This window comes from Carettochelys insculpta, chromosome 6, assembly GCF_033958435.1.
Source record: "Carettochelys insculpta isolate YL-2023 chromosome 6, ASM3395843v1, whole genome shotgun sequence".
Classification (NCBI taxonomy): domain Eukaryota; kingdom Metazoa; phylum Chordata; order Testudines; family Carettochelyidae; genus Carettochelys; species Carettochelys insculpta.
This window is the reverse complement of record NC_134142.1, coordinates 112,671,242-112,699,175: the sequence shown is the minus strand read 5'-3', so window position 1 is coordinate 112,699,175 and position 27,934 is coordinate 112,671,242. Positions and strand designations below refer to the sequence as shown.

The 27,934-nt window shown below is 42.1% G+C and overlaps 1 protein-coding gene across 5 annotated transcripts in view; it reads left to right on the top strand.

The window, feature by feature from the left end:
- TSPAN4 (tetraspanin 4) overlaps nucleotides 1-26,147 on the top strand; it is a 668,631-nt gene extending 642,484 nt beyond the window's left edge. For all 5 annotated transcript variants that reach the window (XM_074997847.1, XM_074997848.1, XM_074997846.1 and 2 more), the window contains 4 exons: nucleotides 6,130-6,231; nucleotides 13,323-13,454; nucleotides 15,329-15,412; nucleotides 22,147-26,147. In XM_074997847.1, coding sequence (XP_074853948.1) covers nucleotides 6,130-6,231; nucleotides 13,323-13,454; nucleotides 15,329-15,412; nucleotides 22,147-22,215 — 387 coding nt within the window. In that variant the 3' untranslated portion in view covers nucleotides 22,216-26,147. The remainder of the gene's footprint in view (nucleotides 1-6,129; nucleotides 6,232-13,322; nucleotides 13,455-15,328; nucleotides 15,413-22,146) is intronic.
- The last annotated feature ends 1,787 nt before the right edge of the window (nucleotides 26,148-27,934 follow it).

The following is a 27,934-nucleotide window of genomic DNA, read 5'->3' as shown; positions in this document are numbered from 1 at the left end:
TTTTGTCTGGCTACAGTGGCTTATTGTAATTCATTCTCTGATATGCCTCCTCTGAGACTCGACTGTCCCCTATCCATTGTTTGATGAATCTCAGAGAGACTGAGTTTGTCTCTGTTCCAGTTGCAGGGTGATGGGAGAGTCACCCATCTTGTCCATTTCAGAAAAGCTTGGGAGACCTCTGGTAAAAATAGGTGTTTAATTTAAAATCTCTCAGTCTCTCAATTGGCAAAACAATATTTTATTAGCCTTCCTTCTATCCAGTCATAAGGTGGAGTCAAGCATTATGCAAGACATGACCCTCCTAAAGATGAACACAGCAGATTTATGGTGCAGAACATTTAGTTTATGTGAGGCATCTATCCTGCCAGTAAACTGGTAACAGAGACAAACAAGAACAGAAGGTGACTTGTGGGGGAAGAGGATGATGAAATTTTCAGCAGGGCTGGATTATCCCTCTGCTATTTGTTTTCCATAAGTTCGTTCCTGAGCAGCCCAGACTGAAGGCATGACAAGATGCTGAGGGTCATTTTTGAGTACAATGTGAATTTTTGATTTAAGTAAAAGCCAGTTACATTAGATATCAAACATATTTTAAACAGCTTTTTGGTGTACTAAAAAGAAAATACTGTGATGAAGGAAACAAACTTTTTGTCAGCACAAAATAAGTGCCTTCTGGGGAACACTGACCACCTTTATTTTTCAGAGTAGAATTGGTTACACAAAGCCCTTTGCTAACGTCAATGAGAAGCACGTGATCAGAACTTAAACACTTAGACTGTTTCTACACAGGCCACTTTCTTCAAAAGTGTCATGGTAATACACGGCCCGAAATATGCTAATGTGGCGCAGATGCAAATTCCCCACGCCTCATTAGCATACGTTCACATCATTTGGAGTCCGGAAGACCGTTCTTCTGGACTCCAAAATGCTGTTTAGAAGCGCGGCTCCCGGGGGGGTCTTCCAGAAGGAAGTCCTTCTTCCGGAGGCCCCTTCTTCCCAAAAATTTTCAGGAAGAAGGGGCCTCCGGAAGAAGGACTTCCTTCCGGAAGCTCCCCGGGGGCCCTGCTTCTACACTGCGTTTTGGAGTCTGGAAGAAGGGTCTTTTGAAGAAAGTGGCCTGTGTAGAAATGGCCTTAGGGTGTGTCTACACTTGCATTCCTCTTTCGAAAGAGTTATGCAAATGGAGTAAATTGAAAATGCAAATGAGGTATAAATTTGCATATTCAACATCTAATTTGCATATTCTAATTTTGAAAGAGCATCTTTCAAAAGAAAACCAGTGTAGACGCTGCTTTTTCAAAAGTAAACCCCATCGTTGAAAGAATCCTTCTTCTCATTAAATAAAGAGAAGAAGGATTCTTTCAAGATGGGTTTACTTTCAAAAGTGCAGCATCTACACTGTCTTTCTTCTTTCAAAAAAATCTTTCAAAATTAGAATATGCAAATGAGGTGCCAAATATGCAAATTTATACCTTATTTACCTTATTTGCATCGCTCTTTCGAAAGAGGGATGCAAATGTAAACACACCCTTAGGGGAAAACGTGACTTCAAACTCCAACAGGCAGTTAATTCACAGATAAGACTACAGTGCTCAAGCAAGCTGGCGTGTTGTCACAGGCTTAACCATAGCATGGTTAGCAGTATTATCTTTGTTAAAAGAAACAGCTATCCACAGATGCTCTGAGGTTGAAGCCACCTTCTGCTCTAAGAGCAGGGCAATAAAAGCCATTAGTTAATGCAATTTCTTAACACTGGGCCAGACTTGGCTTGAATCAGTGCAGCTATGCATGGTGCATAGCCTTTGTTCCCCGGCATGTCTGCACATCTTTACTGCAAGCACCAGTGGCTTTGGACCTAGACACTGGTAGGCCATAATTTACATTCTGTTCTACAAGTGTGGTTCTAGTCTGAAAAATAACTCTACAGGAAGAAGCAGCCTTGGCAGTTTCATGTTTACTGTGTCTCCAGCTTGAATCTGCCTGGACTCTGAAAGTCAACTAGGTCATTTACCTCATTCATTACCAGTACCAGGAGATTGCGCAGGTCAAAACTATGCTCTCAGGGAACAAAGATTAGGCTCTCCTCTGGAAGTCCCTGTAGTTATCAATGCTCCCAATGGCTGCAGGGAATGGCATCACTTGAGGTACATCCTTGGTATTGTTCTGAGCTAGCAAGGTAAAGGACAGTTGTAGATCAGTGCATGACCCACTGGCCAGTCACTATAAACGAACCCTATGAAATATTAAGCTGCATGTCACTAACACATACTATTAGTTGCACCAAGCTATTCATCTGGTGCGTACAGATGAGCCCATTGAGCTAGCAGCAGTCATCTGCCAGTGTTTGACTCTACCATTTAGCTAGAGCTGCCACCAAGTGACAGAACAGGTTTATCTACACAGTTTTGGATAGTGATAAGCAAACAGAGAGAGAGAGACTGAGAGAAATGAGATTACACCAATTGCTTAATTCTCCATTGAAAAGCAAATAGGCACAACCTAATCCAATAGACAGTGAAAATAATACATAGCACTCAGTGGGGTAAATTGATTGGGGCTAATTTTTGGTACATTGCACACGATTTAGCAACATTAATCTTAGTGGACACTGTGCTATTAATAACAAGCAGTCCTGTAGCACCTTAGAGACAAATGTATTAGGTCATGAGCTTTTTGTGACTTCCTGAAATGATTCCAATAGACAAGCAGAGTCCAGAGAGGGTGTGAGGAAGGATGGAGAAGAAAGAAGTTACCTGTCTCTGTAGGACAAGTTGATGAAACAAATTAAGTAGGATGTGTCCCATTTCTGTGAATATCAAAGGTGGGGAACTTGCCTTGTAGTATGTAAGATAGTTGAGAGCTCCGTTAAGGCCTAGTTTATATGTGTCAAATTTGCAAATGAATTCCAATTCAGATCTCTCCCTTTGTAATCATGGGGAAAAATTCTTTTGTGGAATAATGGCTACTTTTAAATCCATTATTGAATGTCCAGAGAACTTAAAGAATTCCCCTATAGATTTATGTGCATTCCAATTCCTGATGTCAGATTTATGTCTATTCGTCCTTTGGCGCAGATACTATACCTTCCTGCTATATAAACCCTGGATTCTGTTTGTCTTCTCCAGTCATCTCAGGAATTGGGTCTTAGCCACAAAACTCATGACCTAATAAATTTGTTAGTCTCTAAGGTGCTACAGGACAGCTTATTTGTGAAGCTACAGACTAACGTGGCTACCCCTCTAAGACTGTAATATTAAAACCACCTAAGGACTGCTGAAAAGATACCCCTGATGTCAGGGAGATTCATACAGCTCTTTTGCCTCCCATTCAGGGAAAAGTGGTAATCACTCAGAGAAAAGTTCTATCCTTATTTTTGCCTCTACTAGTTGCACATTGGTGAATATGTTACCTGTAAAATGTTGAGCAGGAACGCATGGTTAAGCAATATGTTATGATGAAATGAGAAAATGTTAAAAGCACACCTGGACTAGCAAAATGTTGCTTCTGATCTTTCAGGCACTTTATAAATGCTGACTGTGGGTTATTAAAAATTATTGATCTGAAACAGAGCATGAAGATTACATTAACTAGGATGGTATCTGAGGTCCGGTAAAATGGATTATCATGCTGTGCTGGTGTGCCAAATGGTTTGTGAATGTAGAATTGATTGAAGAAAAGGAATCTTGGCATTTTTGTATCTTTCTCAGAGCACATCATTTGTCTTTCAGGCAACACATCACTTTCATTTGACCTGGGCACCCTTGTTCCAGATTATGGGAGATTTGAACTTTACGTTGATAGATTGGTCTCTGAATTTGAAGATTGATTTTCTTCAACTTTAAAAATTAATCTCCCAACTGTCTTTTCATTTTTCACCTCGAGGGTAACAAGACTGTTTGCCTAGATAGCCTTCCCCTCCCATACTCTGTCCCTGCTTTTTACCCCTCAATTATAGCCCTTCTTCTTTTCATTCCTCCCACTACGTGAACTATATAGCCGGGAAGCAGTTTGTCAACAATTCATTCACCCCATCATCCCTGAAAGATATTAAATAAAGCATCTATCCAACTGATCAACCACGTCTCCATTCTATCTGGCAGCTTCTCTGCCATATAATAGTGAGTCTAGATAAATTAAAGGTGGGGGTGGGGAGGTGTCAGACAGAGAAGATGAAAATTGGGTTTAATCTAATTCTAAAATACGGGATGAGGGTCCCTAGCTCCTGCAGATTTATCATTCTGTAATATACCTAGCAAATCCCAAATTTACTGATAATTCTCACATTCAGCGCTCTCCTGTAATTAGGGGACCTTACTGAAAATCACAAGCTGCTTACATGTTAAATGTAATGGACTGCAGGGAATTCACAACTCAGGATTGTCTCATAATAAAAGGTGTTAACATGTCAATTATGGTACTAGTAATTGAATGTGACTGTCCTATGCATCATAATGGCATTTTATCAGTGGCTCAAATTAATATCCCCTAAATTTGCTTTCATAGAACCAGAGGAAGAACAGGGGAAAAAGAGAGAAAAATGTAGCCGTGTGCACACAGTGGAGGTTTCCTGATGGAGGATGTCCTAGAGGCTGAATTGCATACTGTCTTATATATTATGCAGTCATTTTACTAGAGAGGTAGCTGTGTTAGTCTATATGCCAACAAAACTAAGCAGCAGAAATATAGCACTTTAAAGATGAAACAAAATGATTTATTCGGTGATGTGTCTGAGGATCTTGCTGACCAGGTTCTGATGAAGGGGGTCTGTCCCATGAAAGCTCATCACTGAATAACTAATTTTGTTAGTCTTTAAAGTGCTACATTTCTGCTGCTTTGTTTTGGGGTCATTTTACTGTTGCTTTAGACAGGTGTCAAGCCTTCCAAAGCAAAATTCTTCCCTTACAGCTCTGGGACCATTTTAGACCCACTTTGCTCACATGCAAGTGTCTACCCAACTTGAAAGACAGTGGCAACTCAGGCCCTTGGTGTTGGCTGGAGCTAGAAAACTCTTGCAGCTTATGGTAAAGAACAAGTGTCACTCAGTCCAATCCCCTCTATACTGACAATGGCTGGGACCAGCAGGAAAAACCGCTTAAAATCAGGGCTTGTACTGCCTTTGACCTCTCTTGACTATGACGCTGTGCATTAGTTGATTTTTTTTTTGTGCAAATGCAGTGAATGTATGCTCTTAAGATTGGTGCTCAGCAAGGAGGTTAGACAGTAGTAATGAGGCACTGATCTGCTGTTTCCCCCTTCACAGGTAGGATTAAATCAGATGAGTGGGAGTGGAATATAACTGCCTTCGTCATGCCGTACCAATCCTATGGTTAACCAGCCAGCTGCAGCTGGAAGGACCATTAATCAGACCCTTTCATTTGTACTCAGTCAAGATGAATGCTTCTATTCAAGAGCAACTCCTCTTAGCAAACTATATCTCAGGCCTATGAAAGGCCATAGTCTTTCTAATGCTCTAGCACTGTTCCCTGTTTTGCACCATGATCCCACATTCCTCTCTGTCAGTCCCACAGGTACCATAAAGGAGGAACTAGAGCCGGGGACTATTATACTGGTGTTTGTGCACATGCAATAGCGAATGACTGCATAATATATAAGGTGTTTGTGCACAAGCAAAGCATAGTGTATTTTTTTTCTATAGCACACAGAGAGAGAGAGCGCGAGAGAGAGCAAGCAAGCGTATGTGTGGTAGTGGGGGGGATGTTACCTCTTCTAGGACTCCTCTGAAGAGTACTGTGACCAGAATTAGTCCAGGCACACTTATTTTGGGGGAGGGGGATAGCTGAGGAATTGGGAAGGAAGGACCCTGTAATGGGAGGGTTTGTGACAGAAGAAAGGAAACATCCCACCACACATACCATTCTGTTAGGCAGCCACTTGACAGTCTTTTTTTAACAGAGAGAGAGAGAGAGAGAGAGAGGGGCAGCAACCAGTTCCCTAAGCCACTCAGACACTGAGTAACATGAGGTCATTCAGTCCCAGTGTGAAGCTTCTCCACGCACTTTCTGTATGACCCTCGTTGTGGCTTTCCAGGGATGCTGTTCTGCTAAGTGGCACTCTGAACAGTTTAATTTTCAGTGCACTTATATGCAGTATTATCTCTTCTGTTTTCAGATTGATAAGTACGCGCAGCGAGATCTGAAAAAAGGGCTTCATTTGTATGGGACAGACGGAAATATTGGCCTAACTAATGCATGGAGCATCATTCAAACAGATGTAAGTAGACAGGCTTTTTTTTGTTTTATTTTGCCTCTTAATTGATTTCTGGTTTCGTCAGAGGTTTCTTGTGGGATTGCACATTCATGTACCACCTGCAAGGCCATGTCTCTCTTTATGTCTTGTCTGCTCTTGCCCCTGCAGCTAGCCTTTTCCACATCCACACACACAGACCCACCCACCTGGCCACAATCCCCCATGGAACCCATCACTCAGACAGTGTTAGTATCTCTGCAGGCTCCATGTAAAACTCCTTGCTATGACTGTTACCCCCCTTGTTTGCATCAGTTCCAATGAAGTTTTAATTCAACCCATAATGCCCATCTTATAACAGCACAGGAGGATGGCATATGAAAAGTGATTCCCTCCTGCTTTTCCCAAGCAGAACTAGGAAGAGTTGGCAATCACTTTCCAGAGGACCCTCTTCATTCTTAACTTCATTTTCCCTTTAGTGGCAACACTATGGCCATTATTTCACTGTGGAAGGGTCCTGACATCATTTCTTCCAAAGTCACTCATGCTACAGCTGGGTCATTATGCAAAAAAGGGAGCTCAGAAGATGAGCATAGGCATTGTTCTCCTTTGCTGTTGATCTCCACGCTCTCATGTAGCTCCTCCCCACATTTTCCTCCAGAGGACCTGGCCGGGATATAGGTATGACTAGCATCCTTTCCCCGTCTCTCCTAGGTGGCTGCCCAACCGCTCAGCTTATAGGGAACACTGCTTGCAGGGACCACAATGGAGATAGCAGCGGATGCTACAGGCTGAAGTGTGTTGTCAATATTGTGCAGAGACCAACTTCTAGAAATTAGATGATGATAAAAATTAGGATCAAGGTGCATTGACAAAGTGTCTCAGGAGTGAGATAGCTGTGAGTGTTGTGGATTGGCTTTGGCTGAACTGGGCACAAGAAAGGACAGAACAGCTCCAGCAAACATTCTTTCATTTAGCCAGGGTTTTATAGCTCTGGCTTTTGTTAGCACTAAAATTCTCATCCACATTCTGAGGCGGGAAAGGGAAAAGAGATGAAAATCAAAGCTGAATAGTGTACAATTTCTAAAGGTTTGCTACCTGCAATCCCAGTGCCTAGATCATGAATATCTGTATTACTAAATGTCATAAAATTTCAAGTTGGAATGTCATGAACCTTTGAAGTCGTTCATCTTTTAAAAGACACACTAGAGCAGGTTTCATTTTGGTAACCTTTTCATTTTTCCTTGCAGTAATAGCAATATGGAAAATAAATATCATTTCATTCCATTGCTGAGAATCAAATGTTTGGTTACCAACAGTTCCTTGACTTGTGATTGGGGGAAAATAAAACTACCAAAAAAGAACAGATATAGAAAAAATAGAAATGCCAGTGTGATTTTTTCCCCCTGAATATGTCTTTAGTTTCTCCTTCCTGATGCCAAGAATTGAATGTAGGAGGGTCATCCTGTTACAACTACAAAGGTTTCAGTGCTACATATCTGCTGCTATCATTTCACATTGAGAGTCTAAAATGATCAGATTAAAACTGGATATTAAATGCTTTTAAAGCAAATTTATCTTTAGTTGCCAGCAACATTCAGTAAGCAGGCTACTATGAACTACACTAGAACCTCAGAGTTACAAACTGACCAGTCAACCATGCACCTTGTTTGGAACTGGAATTACACAATCAGGCAGCAGGAGAGATAAAAAGAGCAAAAACAGTAGTGTTAAACATAAACTACTGAAAAGGGGAGAACAGCACTTTTGTTCTCTGAAGCTTGAAAACTGTATCGTCAGTGTAAAAACAAAATTTTGATCAAAATTATGAACATTTCAGAATTATGAACGACCCCCATCCTCCAGGAGTTTGTAACTCCATGGCTATGTCTACACTTGCCGAAAACTTCGAAATGGCCATGCAAATGGCCATTTTGAAGTTAACTAATGAAGCACTGAAATACATGTTCAACACCTCATTAGCATGCGGGTGGCCGCGGCACTTCAAAATTGATGCGGCTTGCCACCGCACGGCTTGTCCAGACAGGGGTCCTTTTGAAAGGACCCCGGCTACTTCGAAGTCCCCTTATTCCTATGAGCAGATGGGAATAAGGGGACTTCGAAGTAGGCGGGGTCTTTTCGAAAAGGAGCCCCGTCAGGATGAGCCGCATGGCGGCGAGCCGCGTCAATTTCGAAGTGCCACGGCCACCCGCATGCTAACGAGGTGCTGAACATGTATTTCAGCACTTCATTAGTAAACTCTGAAATGGCCATAGAAGTTTTTGGCTAGTGTAGGCATGGCCCATGGTTATACTTTATAAAATAGAGGATTTAATTTTTTTTTAATTATGAGAGGTATGAGAATATTGCTGCCACTTAATTAATCTAAAAATAATTAGCAAATTGCAAGGATACCTTGTTGTGTGTTTCCCTAGGTAAAAATAATCTTTTCTGGTAAAGGTTAAACTGTCTGCAGGGATGTGTCAGGAAGTATTGGGTATCATGGCAAGCGGGAGGACTACTGTTTTGTGTTTTTATGTAGGGCACCAAGCAGTCAAGACTTCTGTGTTTTTACATGATTTTATTTTTTTGGGGGGGTGGGGGGACACATGACCTGTGACTCTATTTCCCAATTTAAAATTGGCCATGAGGGGCTTAACCTTATGTACAGTTCTGTTGTTCATCCTTTAAAAATATACGTTGAGAAACTGGAGAGCATTCAGAAAAGAGCTACAATGATGTTAGAAGTCTGGAACACTTGTGAGACGTTAAAGATAGTGAATTGATTTAGTACAATGAAGAGATGGTTAAGAAGTATTTTGTCTTTAAACATCTGTCTAGGGAGATGGTTTCTGAAGGTGATGAACGCTTTAGATCTAGCAAAGGTAAGTAACAAGCTACTATGATTGGAAACTGTAGGCAGCTAGACAAATTTAGACTAGTAATAATGCTTAATAGCGAAGATAATTAACAATGAGAACAGCTTACCTAGGGAAATGATTTATTCACCATCACTTGAAATCTTTTAAATCAAGACTGGGGCCGTGTCCACACTAGCCCCAAACTTTGAAATGGCCATGTAAATGGCCATTTCAAAGTCTATTAATGATGTGCTGAAATATATATTCAGCACCTCATTAGCATGTGGGCGGCTGCGGCACTTCAAAATTGACACGGCTCGCCGCCGCACGGCTCATCCCGACGGGGCTCCTTTTCGAAAGGACCCCGGCTACTTCAAAGTCTCCTTATTCCTATGAGCAGATGGGAATAAGGGGACTTCAAAGTAGGCGGGGTCCTTTCCAAAAGGAGCCCTGTCGGGACGAGCCATGCAGCGGCGAGCCACATCAATTTCGAAATGCCGTGGCCTCCCGCATGCTAATGAGGTGCTAAATATGTATTTCAGCGCTTCATTAGTAAACTTCAAAATGGCCATGTAAATGGCCATTTCGAAGTTTGGGGCTAGTGTAGACATAGCCTGGATGTTTCTTTAAAAGGGGTGTTTTAGCTTAATTGGTAGAGGTGGGCTTGACACAGGAATCACTGGGTGAAATTCTGTGGCCTGTGTTATGTAGGGTAAATTAGGTGATCATAATGGTTCCTTTTGACTCTAAGATCCATTAATGTTTGGTGAGCGTCTGGAGATCTTCACATGAAAGGTTTATTAGCTCTTGTCATTAGGGAGAGAGCACACAAGGGAATACGAACACTCAGTCTTGCACAGCAAGACACAACAGTGTTAAATCCCTCAGTAGCTAGCATGCTATCTGTGAGCTTAATGTGTCTGTGCTATAGACAGTAAATGTACATGAGTCTGGGTGCTGGGCAGTAAGGCAGACAATAAAGAGCTCTCCCATCTCCCATGGCAGTTTTTAGCATGTTGTCTAATTCCTTCTCATGCTTATCCTTCACAAATACTAGTAACAGGCTGCTGCAGTGATGCAGCAAGAGCAAATCCCAATTTAGTTAATTATATAAAGCACTTTGAAGATTAATAGCTTTGTATAAATGCCAATCTTTTGTTTGTTTTTTCATACAATTGTTGCCTTACTTTCCTAATCAGTAAAGTGTAATTACTTGTGAGATAATCTGAAGTATACAGGGGACTATTGTATCCAGACTCAGGCATGATGTTTATATTCCTGTTTTGTAGTGGTTATTGATAGAATGGGCAACAGAGCTAATTATACTACCCTATGGAAAAGTGGTTCTCAGTTCTCCTTTTCTCTAGTGGAGCTAGTAGAGGTCAGCTGTTGGTTGGGCAATGAGCCATGCACACAGACAGAGAACAGCATCTTCAGCAAGAAGAGCAGCAGGAGCCTTAATGGACTTTATCTTTGATCTCTACTTTCTACACCCCCCACAGGCCCTATCTTTGTGAAGTATCAGCCTTAACTGGCATAGAAGGATGATCTTTGTGATTAAGGCTCCAGACTAGCAACCCTAGCAGTTGTGGCTCTTCTGCAGTTCATTTCCCCTTCCCTTTGGCTGTTTAGAAGGATGTTCTCAGGAGGTCATACAGTACCTAGCACAATGAGACCTGCCTTCCAACTGAGCTTGGGCCTCTGTATTATGTGTATGGTATTCACAGAAGGAAAACAATTTTGTCAGAAACAGAACCCATGCAGCAGCTGGTGACTTGGAGTCCCTGACTGATCCCATATTGGAGAGGAATTTCATCAGGCTCTGAAGACTGTATAGATGAAGTCACCCCCGACGGGTGATTATTATATTTCTTTCTCAAGTGTGAAAATCATTAGCACTCGTCACATAAAGTATCCAGTTCATTCTTCAGTGCAGCAAGGGTGGAAAAAAAAAAACCAACCTAGAAAACATGATGCAGTTTCTAAGCAGGATGGTGAAGACCATATCTGTTGCATGGTCATTCTGAGGATTTAATCAATAATAAAGCCACATTGCGTTTCAGGTGGGAAATCTAGGCAAAGCCTCGAGGCTGGCTTTCATAAATAATAAATTATTTTGTTAGTTTTTAAAGTGCTACAGGACTGCTTTTGTGTTTTGTGAAGATACTGACTGAGCTGGCTACCTCCTCGTGGCTAGCTAGAGGGCTTTGTTAAACATGCCCATAAAATGACCTGATCTTAGATATTAATGAACACAAGACAGAAGACAGAGCCCTCCCACCACCCCGGCCCCAATGTGGGATTTACAGAGTTATATTTTAACTTCAAAACCAGCTAGTGATAGTGAAGGGTGACCTGGATGGCTTTGGAGCCTGAATTAGAGTGTTAACCCATAGGAGATGAACAGCACTGGCAGCAGGAGTGCAATGGACACCTTAGGCTCTTTCCTCCACTGCCTTGCATCTTGTTAGTCACTTAAAACCCATTTACATGAGTGTACAACTATACCCTCAGAATGCTGGCATTTTACATCCTCTATGAATGACAGCACTGGGGGCCAAGCAATGGCCAATCCCTCCCACCCACCTATAGGGTGAGCCATGTCAATGCTTTATTAATGCTGGTTGGTTAGCAAAGCTCCCTCCAACAAAACACCCTTTGGTTACACTATTGTCAGCCTCCTACTGTCTGGCATTGCATGCTGCTGATTAAACATTTGGGAACCTTCCTCTAGCACACCAGAAGGGTAATCAATATGGGGTGGGGGGGTCTGTGATTGGCATCTCCTTAACAAAGGAGAATGAAGTGTTGTGACATAGAGCATCCCACATGAAAGAAAACTGTGTTTTGTTTTGTTTGTTTTGTTGTTGTTGTAAGTGAGACAAAGTAAGATCAGAAAACATCAATATTCCAAGAACTGCTCCTCACTAGAGGTTTAATGACAAGCTGAATAGAAGGTAGTTTTGCTTGGTTAGGTTTTTAACTCAGTCCGTCAAACTATATTTTCTAAAAGTGACAAGTGACGTTGTGTGCCCAACTTGAGACCCCTAAAAGGGGCTTGATATCCTAAGGGAGGGTGTTGACCACTTTTTGAATATTAGCTCCCTTTAGCAGTATCTCAAGATGGGCAGCCAAAAATTAGAGTACTACCAGTCATTGGTCACATATGAAAAGGTAGGCATATTGTTTCTGGCTGTATGATAAAGTCACTGAAATTAGGGGCAGAATAAACCAATCCGCCATCTTGTGTAGTCCAATTACTGGTGATAAAATGTGGTCAATACAGGACTTAAAATGCAAACTGCAAAGGATGAAGTGGATTTGTAGGTGTAGCTTATTTTCCATTATCAATGTTATGGCTTTAGGTCCTTTTTGCTGGTTAGGTACCTGACAAACCCGATGCGTTATCCTGTCTGGGGTTTTAAAAAAAAAAATATCCAAATACACAATGGCTTCACACTATCCTCTGTGGAGGTTTTCTTTTAAGGGTCTGAACTACTACTTCATCACGCAAGCCAGGGGAGTTTCCACATGCCCATCCCTTGGAAACCTTGACTGTGGGTTAGAAAATAGTGGTTGCACTCACAATTCACAGAACATATTTTCTGTTTTCCCTTGGTCCATAACTTCTTCCTTCTTTCAGCTGGTCCCTTAGTTCACCTCCTTGGGAGTTGGCTATTTCTGGTTCTCTGGCCTAACACAAACCACCTTTCCTCACAGTTCAGCAACCATTTATTACTAACCAGGACATCCACTGCGCTGTAACAAAAGCTGCACAACTTACCTTTCCTTAAAATTCTGAACCTTTCTGGCAACCTGTCTCTCAGGCTTCCAAGACATCAGAGGTCCAGGGTTGTGATTCCTATGGCTCAGCTCCTTCACTGTTTTGGCACAATGTTTGGCTTTGCTTAGTGGTTCTCTCCCCCAAGCTGCTCCTGGTACAATACTCTTTAGACAGTGAAAGAAACAGGCAAGAGAAAGCGCGGAAGAAAAATATAGTTGCTTTACCTGAGTAAATGAGGAAGACAGGAGTTTATTTCTCTGCTGTGTAACAGCTTCTCTCCTCCCCTCATTAACCTAATGTGAATACACTGAGTGAGACAGCAGGACTAATGGAATGCTAGTGCCAAGAGGGAGCGGGTGGAAGAGTCTTCCATTTCCTCAAAAGAAGTAAAAATCTGGCTTTATGTAATGGCTGGCATCTTTGCTGATACACCTCACAGCACACTCAGTCAGCCTTTATTTTCCCTCCTCCAGTTCAGATGCTGTGGTGTGTCAAACTACACTGACTGGTTTGAAGTGTACAATACTACACAAGTGCCAGACTCATGCTGCTTGGAATTCAGCGAGAACTGTGGACTACACTCCCCGGGGACCTGGTGGAAAGCTGTAAGTATTCTTCTCAGACAGCTGCCAGGGCAGTTACCTCAGACTTGTTTTAATTCATTCGCTGCAGGGAGTGGATGGGGGCTGACCACCAGGCCAAGGTGGACTGCATACATTAAAATATGGTCATCGTAAAATGTTCTCACAGAGCTGCTGAGGGTCATTATTTCATCTTGTTCCATGCAGTGAAGCCAGCAACTGGAATAGTTTTCCAGAGCGTGGAGGCTTCTTCCCTCCTAAGAGACAGCTCTTGATGTTGGAGGTCACAATCAAATCGCCTGACTCATGGCCACTGCTGACAATAATCGCATGAGCAGGAGCACAGACTGATTAGGAGAGAGAGAGTTTCAAGTTAGTGTAGCATCAGAAGGAGTGAAAGAGGATGTAGCCAAACACATACCCTCCTGATTATCAGAGGCCATGATATAGAACCCAGGGGCAACAGATTGTTGTGCTGTGGACATTTGCGTGGTCCTAGGGTAACCTTGAAGAGTAACAGAGTTCGATCCACATTCCACTGAAGCCTTTCTATTGACTTCAGTGGTCTTTGAATCAAGCCCAGCATTCGTGAGCTCAACATGGAAAGCCTCCAGAGAAAGCTCCACCTGCAGCTCCTCACCTGGCCCTTGTCTCTAGTCACACATTCTGCCCATTTCTTAAATGAATCCTAAGATGTTCTTTTTATACCATAGGTAACTGTAGGGAAGTCTAGGGGCAAGGACAGGTACTGAGGCAGAAAAAGGGAGTTTTCTGGTGGAAAATATAATGCCCCACATAAATTCATGGTATGGCCACATCTTGAGTGTTGCATGCAGTTCTGGTCACCCATCTCAAAAGAGGTATATTAGAATAGTAATGGAAATTAGGTGTATGGAACAGCTTCCATAGGAGGAGTGATTAAAAAGACTGGGGCTGTTCAGCTGAGAAAAGAGATGACTAAGATAGGATATGAAACAGATCTATATAGTCATGAACTGTGTGGAGAAAGTGAACAGGGGAAGTGTATGTACATCTTCACACAATGCAAGAACCAATGAAATAAATAGACAGCAGGTTTAAATTTAACACAAGGAAGTACTTCCCACAACACACAAACCAGATAACCTTTGGAACTCATTGCCACGGGATGTTGTGTGGGCCAAATGCATAAGTTAAAAAAAAACGAATTAGATATGTTCCCAGAGGATATGCTCCTTGCTGTCTATAAACCATGTGAGTCAGTGATGCAATGCCAAGTTCTTTTATTCCCTCAGAAAATCTGGCATTGGCCACAGGCAGAATGGGCTAGATGGACTATTGGTGTGACCTACTCTGACCATTTGTGTTTTATGCTCTTAGCTGTGCCCCATGCCTAGAAATTAAACTGTAAAGAAAATAATTGAAGAACTTCTGTAATGCACATCATCTGGATTGGTATGGGCTGGATGCATACTGTAAAGCAGGAAGCACAACGTAAGAGTTCTTACTACAGACTCAGTTTTCTTTATAGTACGGTACTTCAAACTTTTTGCACATTTCCATGTTCCAGGAAAATAGTAACGTTGATTTTAAAACTACGAAACACTCATACTTGGTTCTTAAAGCGCAAACAACATGCTGAAAATCAGCACCTGCTCACTTTTGGTATTGGACTTGTGTCTCATGCCCACTACCCATCCCATATGGCTTTTCAGATGCACATCCTTTGGTGTCATTTAAAATCAATGTTACATTGGAAAGCCTCAGGGCAGCTAGTCATAGGTCACTTACAATGTTGAAATGACATTTCTAGCTACGCAGCAGCTCAGTTTGGACCTGTCTCATTTCTGTGTGCCTTCACAGTCCCTGTGGACTGGAGGCTTATGCTTGTGTCTAATATAATACACTCTCTTCTCCAGCCTTGTTATGAGACAGTAAAAATATGGCTCCAGGAAAACCTGCTAGCAGTGGGGATCTTTGGCCTGTGCACAGCTTTGGTTCAGGTAGGTTCTTATTTCAATTTCTTATTGCCTGAGTGGTTGGAGTACAGATTCTGAAAACAAATTGGTTTATAGACTACGACTTCTGTTAAATCTTCCTTTTGTTTTTAATGTAACCAAAAGCAGTGGAAAACTGCAATAATAAAAAATGCATACAATATATATTACCAGGCATATCCACACACAGTTTCCTTTTTTACTGCCCTAATTAATTAGGGTACGATCTACTTGCTTACTTTTTGTCACTCAGCATGGCCAGCAAAACCAGACAGGTTGGTTTCATCTTCTGGTTCTCCTACCTTAGCAAACACTGGGTTTGCTTGCACTTGAACTAAAGCCCCTACCCTGCATACACAATCATGTATTTCATTTTATTTATGTGAGAATTCCCATTATATTCAAGAGACTTATGAACATGAGCAAAGTCAGGCCTGTATTCATTTGTTTACAGGATCAGGGCCCATATTTGTACCTCAAGCATGGCTATGACCAGAAACATGGCTAAAAAATAATGGAATGCTGCTGCCCCTTATATATAGGGTAACATGCAATCCAGTGAGGCTGACAGACACCGCTGGCCCCAGTGGAACGTGGGGCTGGCTCTGCATCCTGGCAGAGGTGGGGCCAAGGATGGAAGGGGAGGGGCTTACGGCTGTAAGCCCTCAGCTCTGCTCCAATGATGGCAGTACTTTCCCTGCCCTTAGAGCTGTTTGGAGCAGCTCAGCAAAGGGGCCTGGAGCTTTGGCTGCTGCACCAAAGTAGCAGTGGTGGCATTCAGAGCTCCAAGCCCGAATGCAACTTCCACCTGTCAGTAGCCTGCTGCAGTCTGAGGTATGACTGCAGCACGTGTAGACATGTGCAGTATAGCTTTAATCAGGCTGACGAGTACCCACCCACCGCCCCCTCAGCAGCATGGCCTTCAGTGTGAGCTGTATTAGCCTGCCCAGAATGCTAAATATCTCTGCTGACAGGTTAACCCCTCCTGAAATGTGTGCTGCTTTTGGTACTTGAAACTTTGAAACATGAAATGTGGAGATGTACATACCTCATAGAGCTGGAAGGGACCTCAGGAGGTCATTGAGTTTAGTCCCCAGTACTCATGGGTGGACCAATCCATGACAGACTTTTTTTTTTTAAACTCTAATCTGCTCTAGAACCTTGAAAGCCCCCCTCAAGAACTGGGCTCACAACTCTGGGTCTACAAGGCCACTGCTCTAACCACTGAGCTATCCCTCTCCATCTATGTATGTGTGTGTTAGATAGATTATGCATCTCTACATGTGTTGCAGTCATGGCTGTGACTGCAGCATAAATGCATTGTTAATTTCTAGCAGAGACTTTCATTTCTGTTTCGTAGTCAGCATATAAATCAGAAGTATAATTACTCTTCACTAACTGCATAGTAACTGTAAGTTAAGATGTGGCTTTATGCTTTGTGTACTGCCACCAATAGGGAGACTGGAATCAGAACTGGCTCACGGTTTTGCTGATGATGCATTAGGGCAGAATAGCATACTTCTGATTTGTCCAGTCTTCTCCAGGCTCTGTAGTTTATGGCTCTGCTTTGGTAAAGTACATATGTGAGCTGGTAAGTATTAATAACAAGAAACTTACTTTCTTCTCTTTGATTTACTGTGATGTGAGTGAAGATGGTTAGTAAAGAGCTGTGTGGTAAAACAGTGTAGCAAATAGGGCTGGAGCCTCACCCTTTGGTCCATAGCCACACTTTAGTGGGTGGCTGTTAAGTACACACACTGCATTTCAGGGACTCTTTAAAATGATGTATTTGCTACATTCTTCCAAAAGATCATATCAACCATCCCCAGAAGATAGTGTTTATATGTAGAGCATTTAAAATATTATATACATCTGAAGTTTGTAGTTAAAACATAGTTTGTAGTTAAAACTATGAAATGCACAGAAAATACTTCAGACTTTAAAAGCTTTTGCCAGTGGTCTCCTCCCCCACTTCTCTTCTAAATTAATGAATAAAGATCCATAACTCATTGTGATTTGATGAGATTCTCTCTCCATTAACTTCAGTGGGATTTGGATTAGGCCCTAAATACATGACACCTTTGTTTAATGCTAGCGTTATTGATGTGCAAGAATGTTATACAAAAATATTTCTGTTTTAAAGAAAAGAGAGATGTACCTTGTGCATGAGGAGCATCTTTGCAGTGGGTGCATGTTAGGGCCCTCAGTAAACAAATGTGCAAATTAACCCACCCTATAGGAGACTGCCACCTGCAGACATCCTCTGACACACGCGTTTGTTGGGAACCAGGAAGAGGTCAGTGTTTTAATAAATAAAGCAGCCACTTTTGTAGGCAACAGCATTCCAATCCTTGCTATAAAAAGCCAGAGCAAAGGCTGCTTGTTAGAGAGCTCAAGAGCCATATTGTATTTATTTAAGATAAAAATGCCAGTGTCTGTCCCCAGATAAAACTACTAATATCACTGCCCAAAGTCTGGTTAAATGACAATTGCCTGCAAGGATTATTTTTAAGCAAGATATCGCTTAATTTTAAAATGGCCAAACCAATCAGCTCAAAGACTACATATGTAAAGTTTCTACATGATAAACATTTAACCCTGAGCAAATAATAGTTGAGCTTTTGCAGAAATAGGAGCATGATTTGACTTAAACCCTTGTACTCTGTGTGGAGCCTAGGTAGGGCGACCGTATCTTGCCATCCCAAATACGGAACAGTGAGCTGGGGTGACCCCCTCCTGCCTCCACCAATCCCCAGGGAACCAGGAAGGAGTTGGCAGCCACCAGCGCTCTCCAGGAGTCCCAAGAAAGCAGCAGCCCAAAGTGCTCGCCAGGAGCCCCAGGGAAGCGGCAGCTGCTGGTCCTACCCTGGAGCCCGGGGAAATGGCAGACTCCACAGCTCCCTGGGAGCCCTGGGAAAGTGGCAGCCACTGGCCCTCCCCCAGAGCCCAGGGACACGGCAGCCGCCCATGTTTCCCCGAGGCTCAGGGAAGTGACTCCTACCAGCAGTGGAAAAGGACAGGGGTGTGGCGGAGGAAGGGCCTAAATATGGGACAGTTAGTCCATTTTTAAAAATAAGTCGGGACATAAAAGCATAAGAATGTCCATTACTGGGTTGGACCAAAGGTCCATGTAGCCCAGCATCCTGTCTGCCGACAGTGGCCAGTGCCAGCTGCCCCAGAGGGGGTGGACTGAAGACAATGATCAAGCAACTTGTCTCCTGCCATCCATCTCCAGCCTCTGACAAACAGAAGCCAGGGGCACCATTCATACACCCGGCTATTAGCTTTTTATGGACCTAACCTCCATGAATTTATCTAGCTCTTCTTTGAGCTCTCTTATAGTCCTAGTCTTCACAGCCTCCTCTGGCAAGGAGTTCCACAGGTTGACTGTGTGCTATGTGCAAAAGAACTTTCTTTTATTCGTTTTAAACCTGCTGCTCATTAATTTCATTTGGTGTCCTCTAGTTCTTATAATTATGGGAACAAGGAAATAACTTTTCTTTATTCACCCTCTCTGCACTGCTCATGATTTTATATACCTCTATCATCTCCCCCATCAGTCTCCTCTTTTCTAAACTGAAAAGTCCCAGTTTCTCTAATTTTTCATATGGGTCACATTCCAAAACCCTAATCATTTTAGTTGCCCTTTTCTGAACCTTTTCTAATGCCAATATATCTTTGTTGAGGTGAGCAAACCACATATGTTACACAGTATTCAAAATGTGGGTGTACCATAGGTTTATGAAGGGGCAGTAAAATAGTCTTTGTCTTATTTTCTATCCCTTCCTTAATAATTCCTAACATCTTATTTGCTTTTTTGACTGCTGCTGGACACTGTATTGATATTTTCAGAGAACTATCCATGATAATCCCAAGACCTCTTTCCTGATTAGCCACCATCATATTGAATATATAGTTGGAGTTATTTTTTCTAACGTGCATTACTTTACACTTATCCACATTAAATTTCATTTTCCATTTTGTTGCTCCATCACTCAATTTGGTGAGATCTTTTTGAAATTCTTCACAGTCTGCTTTTGTCTTGACTAAAGTCCCTTGTCAGCCCCTGTGGGTCCCTGCACTTCCTGGAGGTTCTCTGTTGCCTCAGAGACTCATGGAGGCCCCTTATCTGCCCAGGCCTTTCCAAAGGCAGGAGTCTCTGCTTAGTGAGCCAGTCCCCTTGCAGGCCCGTGTCTGCTCCAGTGGACTAATCCCTCTGGGGAAGGGTGAGGGGAGTCCAGACCTGCCCTCAACCCTGGACTCCAGCCCAGGTCCCTACAAGGACAAGAGGCAACTGGCAGGGTCTTCAACCCTCCCCAGGGTAGCAACCTCACCCTGGGCCACTTCACCCACCACTTCCCCGTGGTACCTTCTCGCTCGCTCTCTGCTCTTGCTCTGCCCCTCCAGTGTGCCTTCCAAAACCTTCTCCCCTGCTACCAGATGGGGGAGCCTTTTATAGGGAGTGCAGGGCCCTGCTGACCAATGAGGGCTTGGGCCTAGCCAGGAAACAAAAAAGCATTGGCCCACCATCCAGTATACCATCCTTCTAGAAGGTTCCTGAAGCTTCCGGGAAGGGGTCTGCCACACTATTTTGATCAGTTTAGTATCACCCGCAAACTTTACCACTTCACTACTTACCCCTTTGTCTAAATTGTTTATGAATAAGTTGCATAGGATTGGTCCTAGGACTGACCTCTAGGGAACACCACTCATTACCCTTATCTATTCAAAAATTTACCATTTATTCCTACCCTTTGTTTCCTGTTTTTTAACCAGTTCTCAATCCATGAAAGGATCTTCCCTCTTATCCCAGGACAACCTAATTTATACAAGAGCCTTTGGTGAAGGACTTTGTCAAAGGCTTTCTTGAAATCTAAGTATAGTATATCTACTATAGCTACTGGATGCCCCATTTCTTAACCCTTTCAAAGACTTCTAATAGATCAGTAAGACATGATTTCCCTTTACAGAAATCATGTTGACTTTTCCCCAACAAATTATGTTCTTCTACATGTCTGACAATTTTATACTTTACTATAGTTTCAACTAATTTGCCCGGTACTGACATTACACTTACTGGTCTGTAATTGCCAGGGTCACCTCTAGATCCCTTTATAAATATTGATGCTATATTGGCTGTCTTCCAGTCCTTGGGTACAGAAGCTGATTTAAAGGATAGGGTATAAATCACAGTTAATAGGTTCCTCAGTTTCACATTTGAGTTCTTTTAGAACTCTTGGGTTAATGCCATCTGGTCCCGGTGATTTGTTACTGTTAAGTTTTTCTATTTGTTCCAAAACCTCCTCTAATGACTCGTCAATCCAGGACAATTCCTCAGATTCATCTCTCACAAAGGCTCGTGCAGCTTTGGGAATCTCCGTAACATCATCAGCCATGAAGATTGAATCAAAGAAATCATTTAGTCTCTCTGCAATGGCTATATCATCCTTGAGTGCTCCTTTTGTATCTCGATCATCTAGGTGATGCACTGGTTCTTTAGCAGACTTCCTACCTCTAATGTACTTAAAAAAACATTTTGCTATTGCTTTTTGAGTTTTTGGCGTCCCAAATACTGGACTGTCCCTAATACAGGATGGATGCTCACTATAAGCACAGGTCATCAACAAGTCTCCTCCACTTCACTCTGTCTCAAGACAAAATTTCTTGCTGACTCCAGGAGTACCCCACTTGTTGTTGTTCAATCTCAGTAGATCTCCATGCTGCCCAAGCTCTTCCTCTTTTGCTTTTTCCTTGCAGGTGCCCTGTGAGAGCTTGATGGACTATGCTGGATGATGGCTTTCTGAGATTGTGGCCACTTTCTTCTCTCGATTTGAATGTCAAGTGGGTCTTGTCCTGCTCTGTGCCAAAGCTCCACAAAGTCTTGCCATGTGATGCAAAAGCTGTACCTCAGACATCTGTTTATGAATGTCTGGGAGCAGCTACACTTAAATTTTTAATCTCATTATTATCATCACCAATTACACAGAGGAAAAGAGCCTGAAAGGTATTTAGGCACCCAATTCACTCTGAAGGGGGGTGGAAGTTAGGCACCTTTGAGGATAACAACACGTCAGTGGCAGACCTGGGGATATAAGCTATTTCTCCTAACTCTCAAGGTAGGCTCATCATAGCCTCTTGCTTAATCCCAATGCTTTGCTGGTGCCTGTGGGACACGGGTGCACTGTTGCTGTAGCCCACTTATGTTTTGCAGAAATGGACCCTGTGATTGTCGGTATGCTTCCTTCCAGGGCTGTGTTCATGAAAGTGCATATATAGCCTTGGAAAATGGCAAGGTCTGAACAAAAAATTTGGTCTTTCACAGTGATGATACAATTCAGACACATGCCTCCCCTTCCCCTACTATAAAGTATCTTTCAGCAACTGATTCCTGGTTATTTCTTAGCAAATAACAGCTGCTTTTACACCTGGTATCAGACCAGAGAGCAGGGCCCCTGTCTGTGCATGGCCTCCTGCTAGCACCCCTGAGTGCAGAGGGATGGAGAGCAAGAATGGTATGGATGGGAGCAGAGGCACACAGAGGCTTAAAGCTGAGCAGAACACATGGTGTGGGATCACATAAAGACTGTATCATAAGACATTTGTCTATAGGGGCAAGTCATATTGCACAAGTAACCTTAATGCTGACATTTCCTAACTGTTGACTTTGCAACATAAATAAGGTTGTTATAGCCCTTTTTTTGTAATGCTGATGTCTGTCCATCTTACTTTTCTTTGTTTAGATTCTTGGACTGACCTTTGCAATGACCATGTATTGCCAGGTAGTCAAGGCAGACACCTACTGTGCATAGAAAGTCTCTCAAGCAGCTCTACTTCTCCTCAAAAGGACCCAGGAGCAAGCTCCTTCATGTTCATTCATCTGATCTTTTTTCTATGTAAGATAAACTGTGTATAATCCTATATCAAGATTTTGTAAATCACCCTAGCTGATTGAAGGAGGAAAAAGGGATGGAAAAAAAAGCCAAGGGAAGATCAGTACTCAGATTGGCATGTGCAGGAGGAAGCATTGTTTTCAGATAAAAAGGTTGTTCCACATGACAGAGGAAAACAATTCTCTTTCCAAGGCTTGTCGCAAGATGGAAGATGCTGCTTAAGAGGAGCTGGTCTGCAAACTCTGAAAAAGAGCTCCATGAATCCAGAAAGGTTTCCTTCCAGAATATGTCATGGGCTAACCTCGGGGGTGGGAAGGTGGAGGCTGGAAAGTTAAACTTCCATATTAAAAAGTGTGGAATAGCTAATATTCATAGAAGTGTCATTTTACTACAATTTGTCTTTGTATGCAGCTAGCGTCCCAGCAAGCAGCCATGCCTCCCAACTGTCTGAAGATGATTTTTGCAGCCAGGAGTGTGTCATCGTTAGAAGGGATTTTAGTCTCATGTATTCTGAAGTCAGGAGCTAATCAGGATCTCAGCAATGAGATCTGCCTGGTAAGGAAAAAAAAACTCTTAGTGGACATTGTGTCACTTACAAATTTGCAGTGCTATTGAACCAATAAGGGTGTGTGTGAAATATATTCATAGACATTTGCCATTCTGCAGAGAGGTGAAATAACCCTGCCTCTCACCTCAGAAGATGGAAGCTTTCTAGCCCATTTCACATTCCACGAGCACACAATCTCAAAGGGAAATAACAAAGTTTTATTTCTTGTAGGAGACACTATCATTATTACCTCTGGGGAAACAAGTAATTACTTTCAGCTGTATCTTCATTGCTGTAAACAACTTGTGAGTGGCTTTCTCTGTCACTCTCCTATGGTTTTATTTTTTTCTATTCCTGTTTCAAGTCAGTCTGTCAGCAACTATCACTCATTGCTGCACGCAAAGAGCTGTCAGCTGTTTCTTCACTGAATGTCATTAATTTTCCCTGGGATAATGTAATCTGCAGACAGTATAGGGTTTGCCTAGTCAAAGAAAAATCTGCTATGCAGTACTTAGCTTAAGAGTTGAGATGTTTTCCTGCTTAGAAATGCTAACTTACTTATTTGCATCATCTAAAGAAAATGGTTCGAAGTCACCCCAGTGAGCCATCTCAAGGTTTTAGCCTTCAAGGTTTTTTTTTTTCCTCCTGCACTGTGCAGGCTTGCTCAGTAGCAACACTAGCTCTGTTGGAATTTACAAAAGAAGTGTAAGTCACAACTCGCTTTGCAAAAAAACAATTCCCCCATTGTCATAACTGAAGGGAGTGTGACTTGGCCTTTCACAGAGGTAATTTTTGTTGAATTGCAACACAACTTTTCATCCAGTAAACTTCTTACTGGAGAGCAGCCCCAATACTGTGTACAGTATTCTGCAATGCAGACATACAGCCCTGAATGACCAAGTCTGCTGGGCCATACTCCATCTTGATAGTGGAACTGTAGGCCATATCTGTTAGAGAAAAGTGGCTACAGTCTATTGCATTTACAGATTTTCTGTGCTACCCTCGCCTTTTTGCCATCACATAACAAGTGAGAACGCTGTGATTTAGATGAACCCTCCATTTAACTTTGCCAAGCCTTATACCTTACACATTACTTGAGGACTGGGCACATTTTGTAGAGAGCTGCAGCAACAGGGCTGCTGTGGCAGGAAGGAGGGGCCTAATGCACAGAACCATCCCTACAGTCAAGAGCTGCAGTAATAAGCTAGAGGGGTGCGGAACCTGCCCAAAGGAACACCATACTGCTCTGATGTTACACTCTGCAGCAACCCTGAATAGTGACAAGCTGGGTTGCTTGCTTGCTTTCTCCTCCTTCTTTAAATGCCAAACCTAAGTACATGTGTGTAGTTTAATTCAAGGTGTGTTGGCTTCAAGCTACTAAATATCCAAGATGGGTGAAATCATTTCTTTGACTGGGACAACGTCTTTTGCGCCAATAACAGATTTACCTCACCCACCTTGTTTCTCTAAAGACTACATGCATTCACATATAAGATACTACAGCTGGAGCAGATTATCCAGCCTCTTCGTGGTGTAGTTTGGGAATAGGCTTTTTGCCCACCTTTGCAGTGGGCACTAACATCTATCAACAAATGCAGAAAACAAGATGAGGCTTGAAGTCCAGCAACCTTAAGGAGCTCCTAGGTGTGTGTCACAAACCAGGTCTTTATGTGAGGTTACCTGGCACAATGCAGAAATTCTTCTGCATGTGAGCAGGACGGAGACTAATGCTGTTCTTAAAACAGTCTGTGTTTGGTGTCTTCCTCTATTCTTGCCACCCCCCAATTAATCAAAAGCTGAATTGTACAATTAGTGTACATTCTTGCCCCAGCTCAACACAACAGTTGTCTCTCAGTCATTCCCCCTGACAGCTCTGTGTTCCATCTCTGAGGAGCAGAATAATGGAGGGAGGAATGCATTAACAAGTCATTGATTTCAGAAAAGAAAGAGAGGGACTGCTACAAATAGACTTGTCCATGATTAAGAATACACATACAGTCTCAGTAGCTCAACTGAAACAAAAATGTACCATCCTGTGGGGGCAGAGCTGAGCTGGAGGTCCCCATAGAGGTGCTACAAGATGAGCTCAGGGGTAGGGAGCACAACCTATTTGTCATGTGAATCCCCTGATTCACATGTAGCGCTGCAAGAGTTTGGTCAAGTTCACCAAAGGAGGAATGCTGGAAGAAGAGGTAGAACGACAGAAGGCCAGTATACCCCTCCTGAGTATGCTTAATCGTTATCGTTTGCCACAGTTTGTCATGCTTTACGATCATATAAATTACCTCTTTGATTTTTAGCCATGTAAGAATTCATGTGTGAGCATCTCTTTGCAAACCAAAGAAACTGGGGGTGTGTAACAACAGCACAAGAAGACTTTGTTTATTGTGGGTCTCCAGCACAGTGACACTGCCACCTTTAGTGTCAGTTAGACAGTGGTGAACTGGAGTCTGCATTCTGACTCATTTCACATAGGCCACTAGACAGCTTACAGACCCTACGCACACAACCTGACATTGAACCATTACCCCATTTTGCAATTGGTTTAGGTACCTCAGAAATTTTTTAAACTTCTCTTCTGAATAAGGGAACTGATGTGGTGGTAGATCAACCTTCACACTTTCAAAAACACATTTCCTTAGAACTTTAGATTAGTTCATTAAAATCATCATATGGTAACCTGGGGCATGTTAAAAGGTTCTACAATGTACACCCCTAGAGCAGCACAGAAGTCATTTCAAGGGCTCTCCTAAATGAACAACTTACAGTGTTGGTTTTTTGTAATAAAGGAGGAGTTTTTAAATGTAAGACAGGACCAAAGCCAGAGTCAAGTTTTAGACTGTGTGCCCAAAGAAAAGAGTCAAGCCTTGCTTGCTTGATTTCATGATACAAGGCCCAAATTTGGTTCTGTTGAAGTCAGCAGGACCAAGATTTGGCTTCAAGTTTCTGTCTGCCACAGTTGTAGTTTTGCTGTCTTCTTTCATAATTATTAAATATGTTTATAAGAATGTTTTATTTTCCTGTAGCTGTTCCTAGCAGCCATCTTTTATTCAATAGCCTTCCTTAACTCTACACCCTATATAGCACAGATTCAGTCAAATTCACTCCAGCTTCTTCTCTATACCTAACTTCCAAAAAATCTGGACATGGTATTTCTCAGTTCCTTTTGGAGCTAGTAATGGATAACACTGAACTGCATAGCTGTTGTATAATCTGGTATCAGTGAATGTGGTTGCTACTCAAAAACAAATTATGTGCAATTGAATATCACAGGGGTTGTTACCCTGCCCCCCCACCCTACCCATCCAGCATTGCTAAATGTGACAGGTATCCCAGCTAAGTGGAAGGGGGCTATCAGCAGAGGCATACCGACTACCATCACATCTGTTCTATAAATATGACCAGAGAGGAAATGGATGCATTGCTGATCTTTAAACTAGTACCTTCATTCACAAAGGTATTAATGAATTTTATACATAGTATATTAGATTGTTCACAGTAATGGTATTGCCATGGAAAAACCTGTTTGTATGGAGTTGCATTATGAGTTCAGGTTGAATGTGATCTGTACCATATCATATTAAACAGTTATTGGATTGTCTCGTTGCAAGAGAAGGAATGATACAGTTGTGTGCACCATATAGAGGACAAAATTTAAAATATACATTTTATTTTTAAAAGTTATTAAATATTCTTTAAAGTTTACACTTGAATGTCTTTTGTTCTTTATAATGTACATACATCTGCTGTAATATATACAGTGTGTGTACTTGCAGACAGATGTGTATATAGATCTACACATGCTCTAGACACTGTATGGCATGCTTCCATTTTATTATTGCTCCTAGCCTACATTTAATTGAAATTATCCTATCTATTTTTTTCATAAACAGGTTGCCAATTGCTCCAGGAAAGTAAATACCAATTTTCTTTGTAAAGGAGCACTCTGAGATTATTTTATACATTTCACAAACCTGGTTCCCTTTGAAGCAATTTGTGTATCCATGATCAGTGCTTCTAAAAACAAATACACTGACGTGAATCTATTATCGTTTTATTCTGCTAGAGTTTTAAATTCAGTTGACCATGATCACGTGGTAATCAATTTTGGGAAAAAAGGATGTCAATAAAGATGTGTTTTGGCACAGAAGCCACATTACACTCTATGTTACAATAAAACATAGGAATTCCCATGTCAAATCCAAAGAGAGGGCCATCTACTTGAATATCTTGCCTGAGGCCATGTCTAGTCTCTCAGTGCTGCTTCAATACAGAATACTGCATGAGCACTACTAGCAAGGAGAACAATGCTTTTAATCTTTATTCCAACCCACCCCCAAACAAAACAAGCTATACTAGAAATGCACAGTTTTACCAGCATAAGTGCTTTTGCACTGTGTTTTTGGCAGCACAGCCATGTCAGTCACATATCACACCTCTTCATGGTCATAGCTGTGCTGGCAGAAATCCACAGTGACGATATTGCCAGGGAGTGGATATAAAACTGTTTCAGAAGAAGGTGAAAGAATCTCATACTGAAGAAGACTGTCCTCTCAGGACATTTCTTCCAGTCCCCTCATTTTGTTGTTGGTTTGTGCTCTGATATGTGAAGGCTGAGATCCCTTAATTTTTTCTTCATCCTATCTGACCACTTGAGGATCTCATTAGCCATGTCAGCTTCTAATTCTGTTCTGAATCTTATGAAGCATTTGACTTCAGAGATATCTTGTGACAGTGAGTTCCATTGATCAAATATGCATCTTATTAAAATACCCCCCTACATGAGTTTTAATCTTGTTCTCATTCCATTTCACTGACTGCCCCTCAGGTCTATTCTTTAGAAACTTTATGGTATTAAATTCCATAGTAGTTTAAAGATCTAGTATAACTCCCTCAATGACTGCTGCCTAATTGGTCTTTATTATTTATACCCAGGTAATAAAGTATGCTATTGATTTTGTGTGGGTTTTGCAGTTCACGTGTAATTTCTGTCCTATACCCCCGGACAGTTACCTCTGTGATGCCAATACATCTACTGGGGGGTCTTGATCAAATGGGTAATGACCACCCACCCCACTGGTTAATTTACTT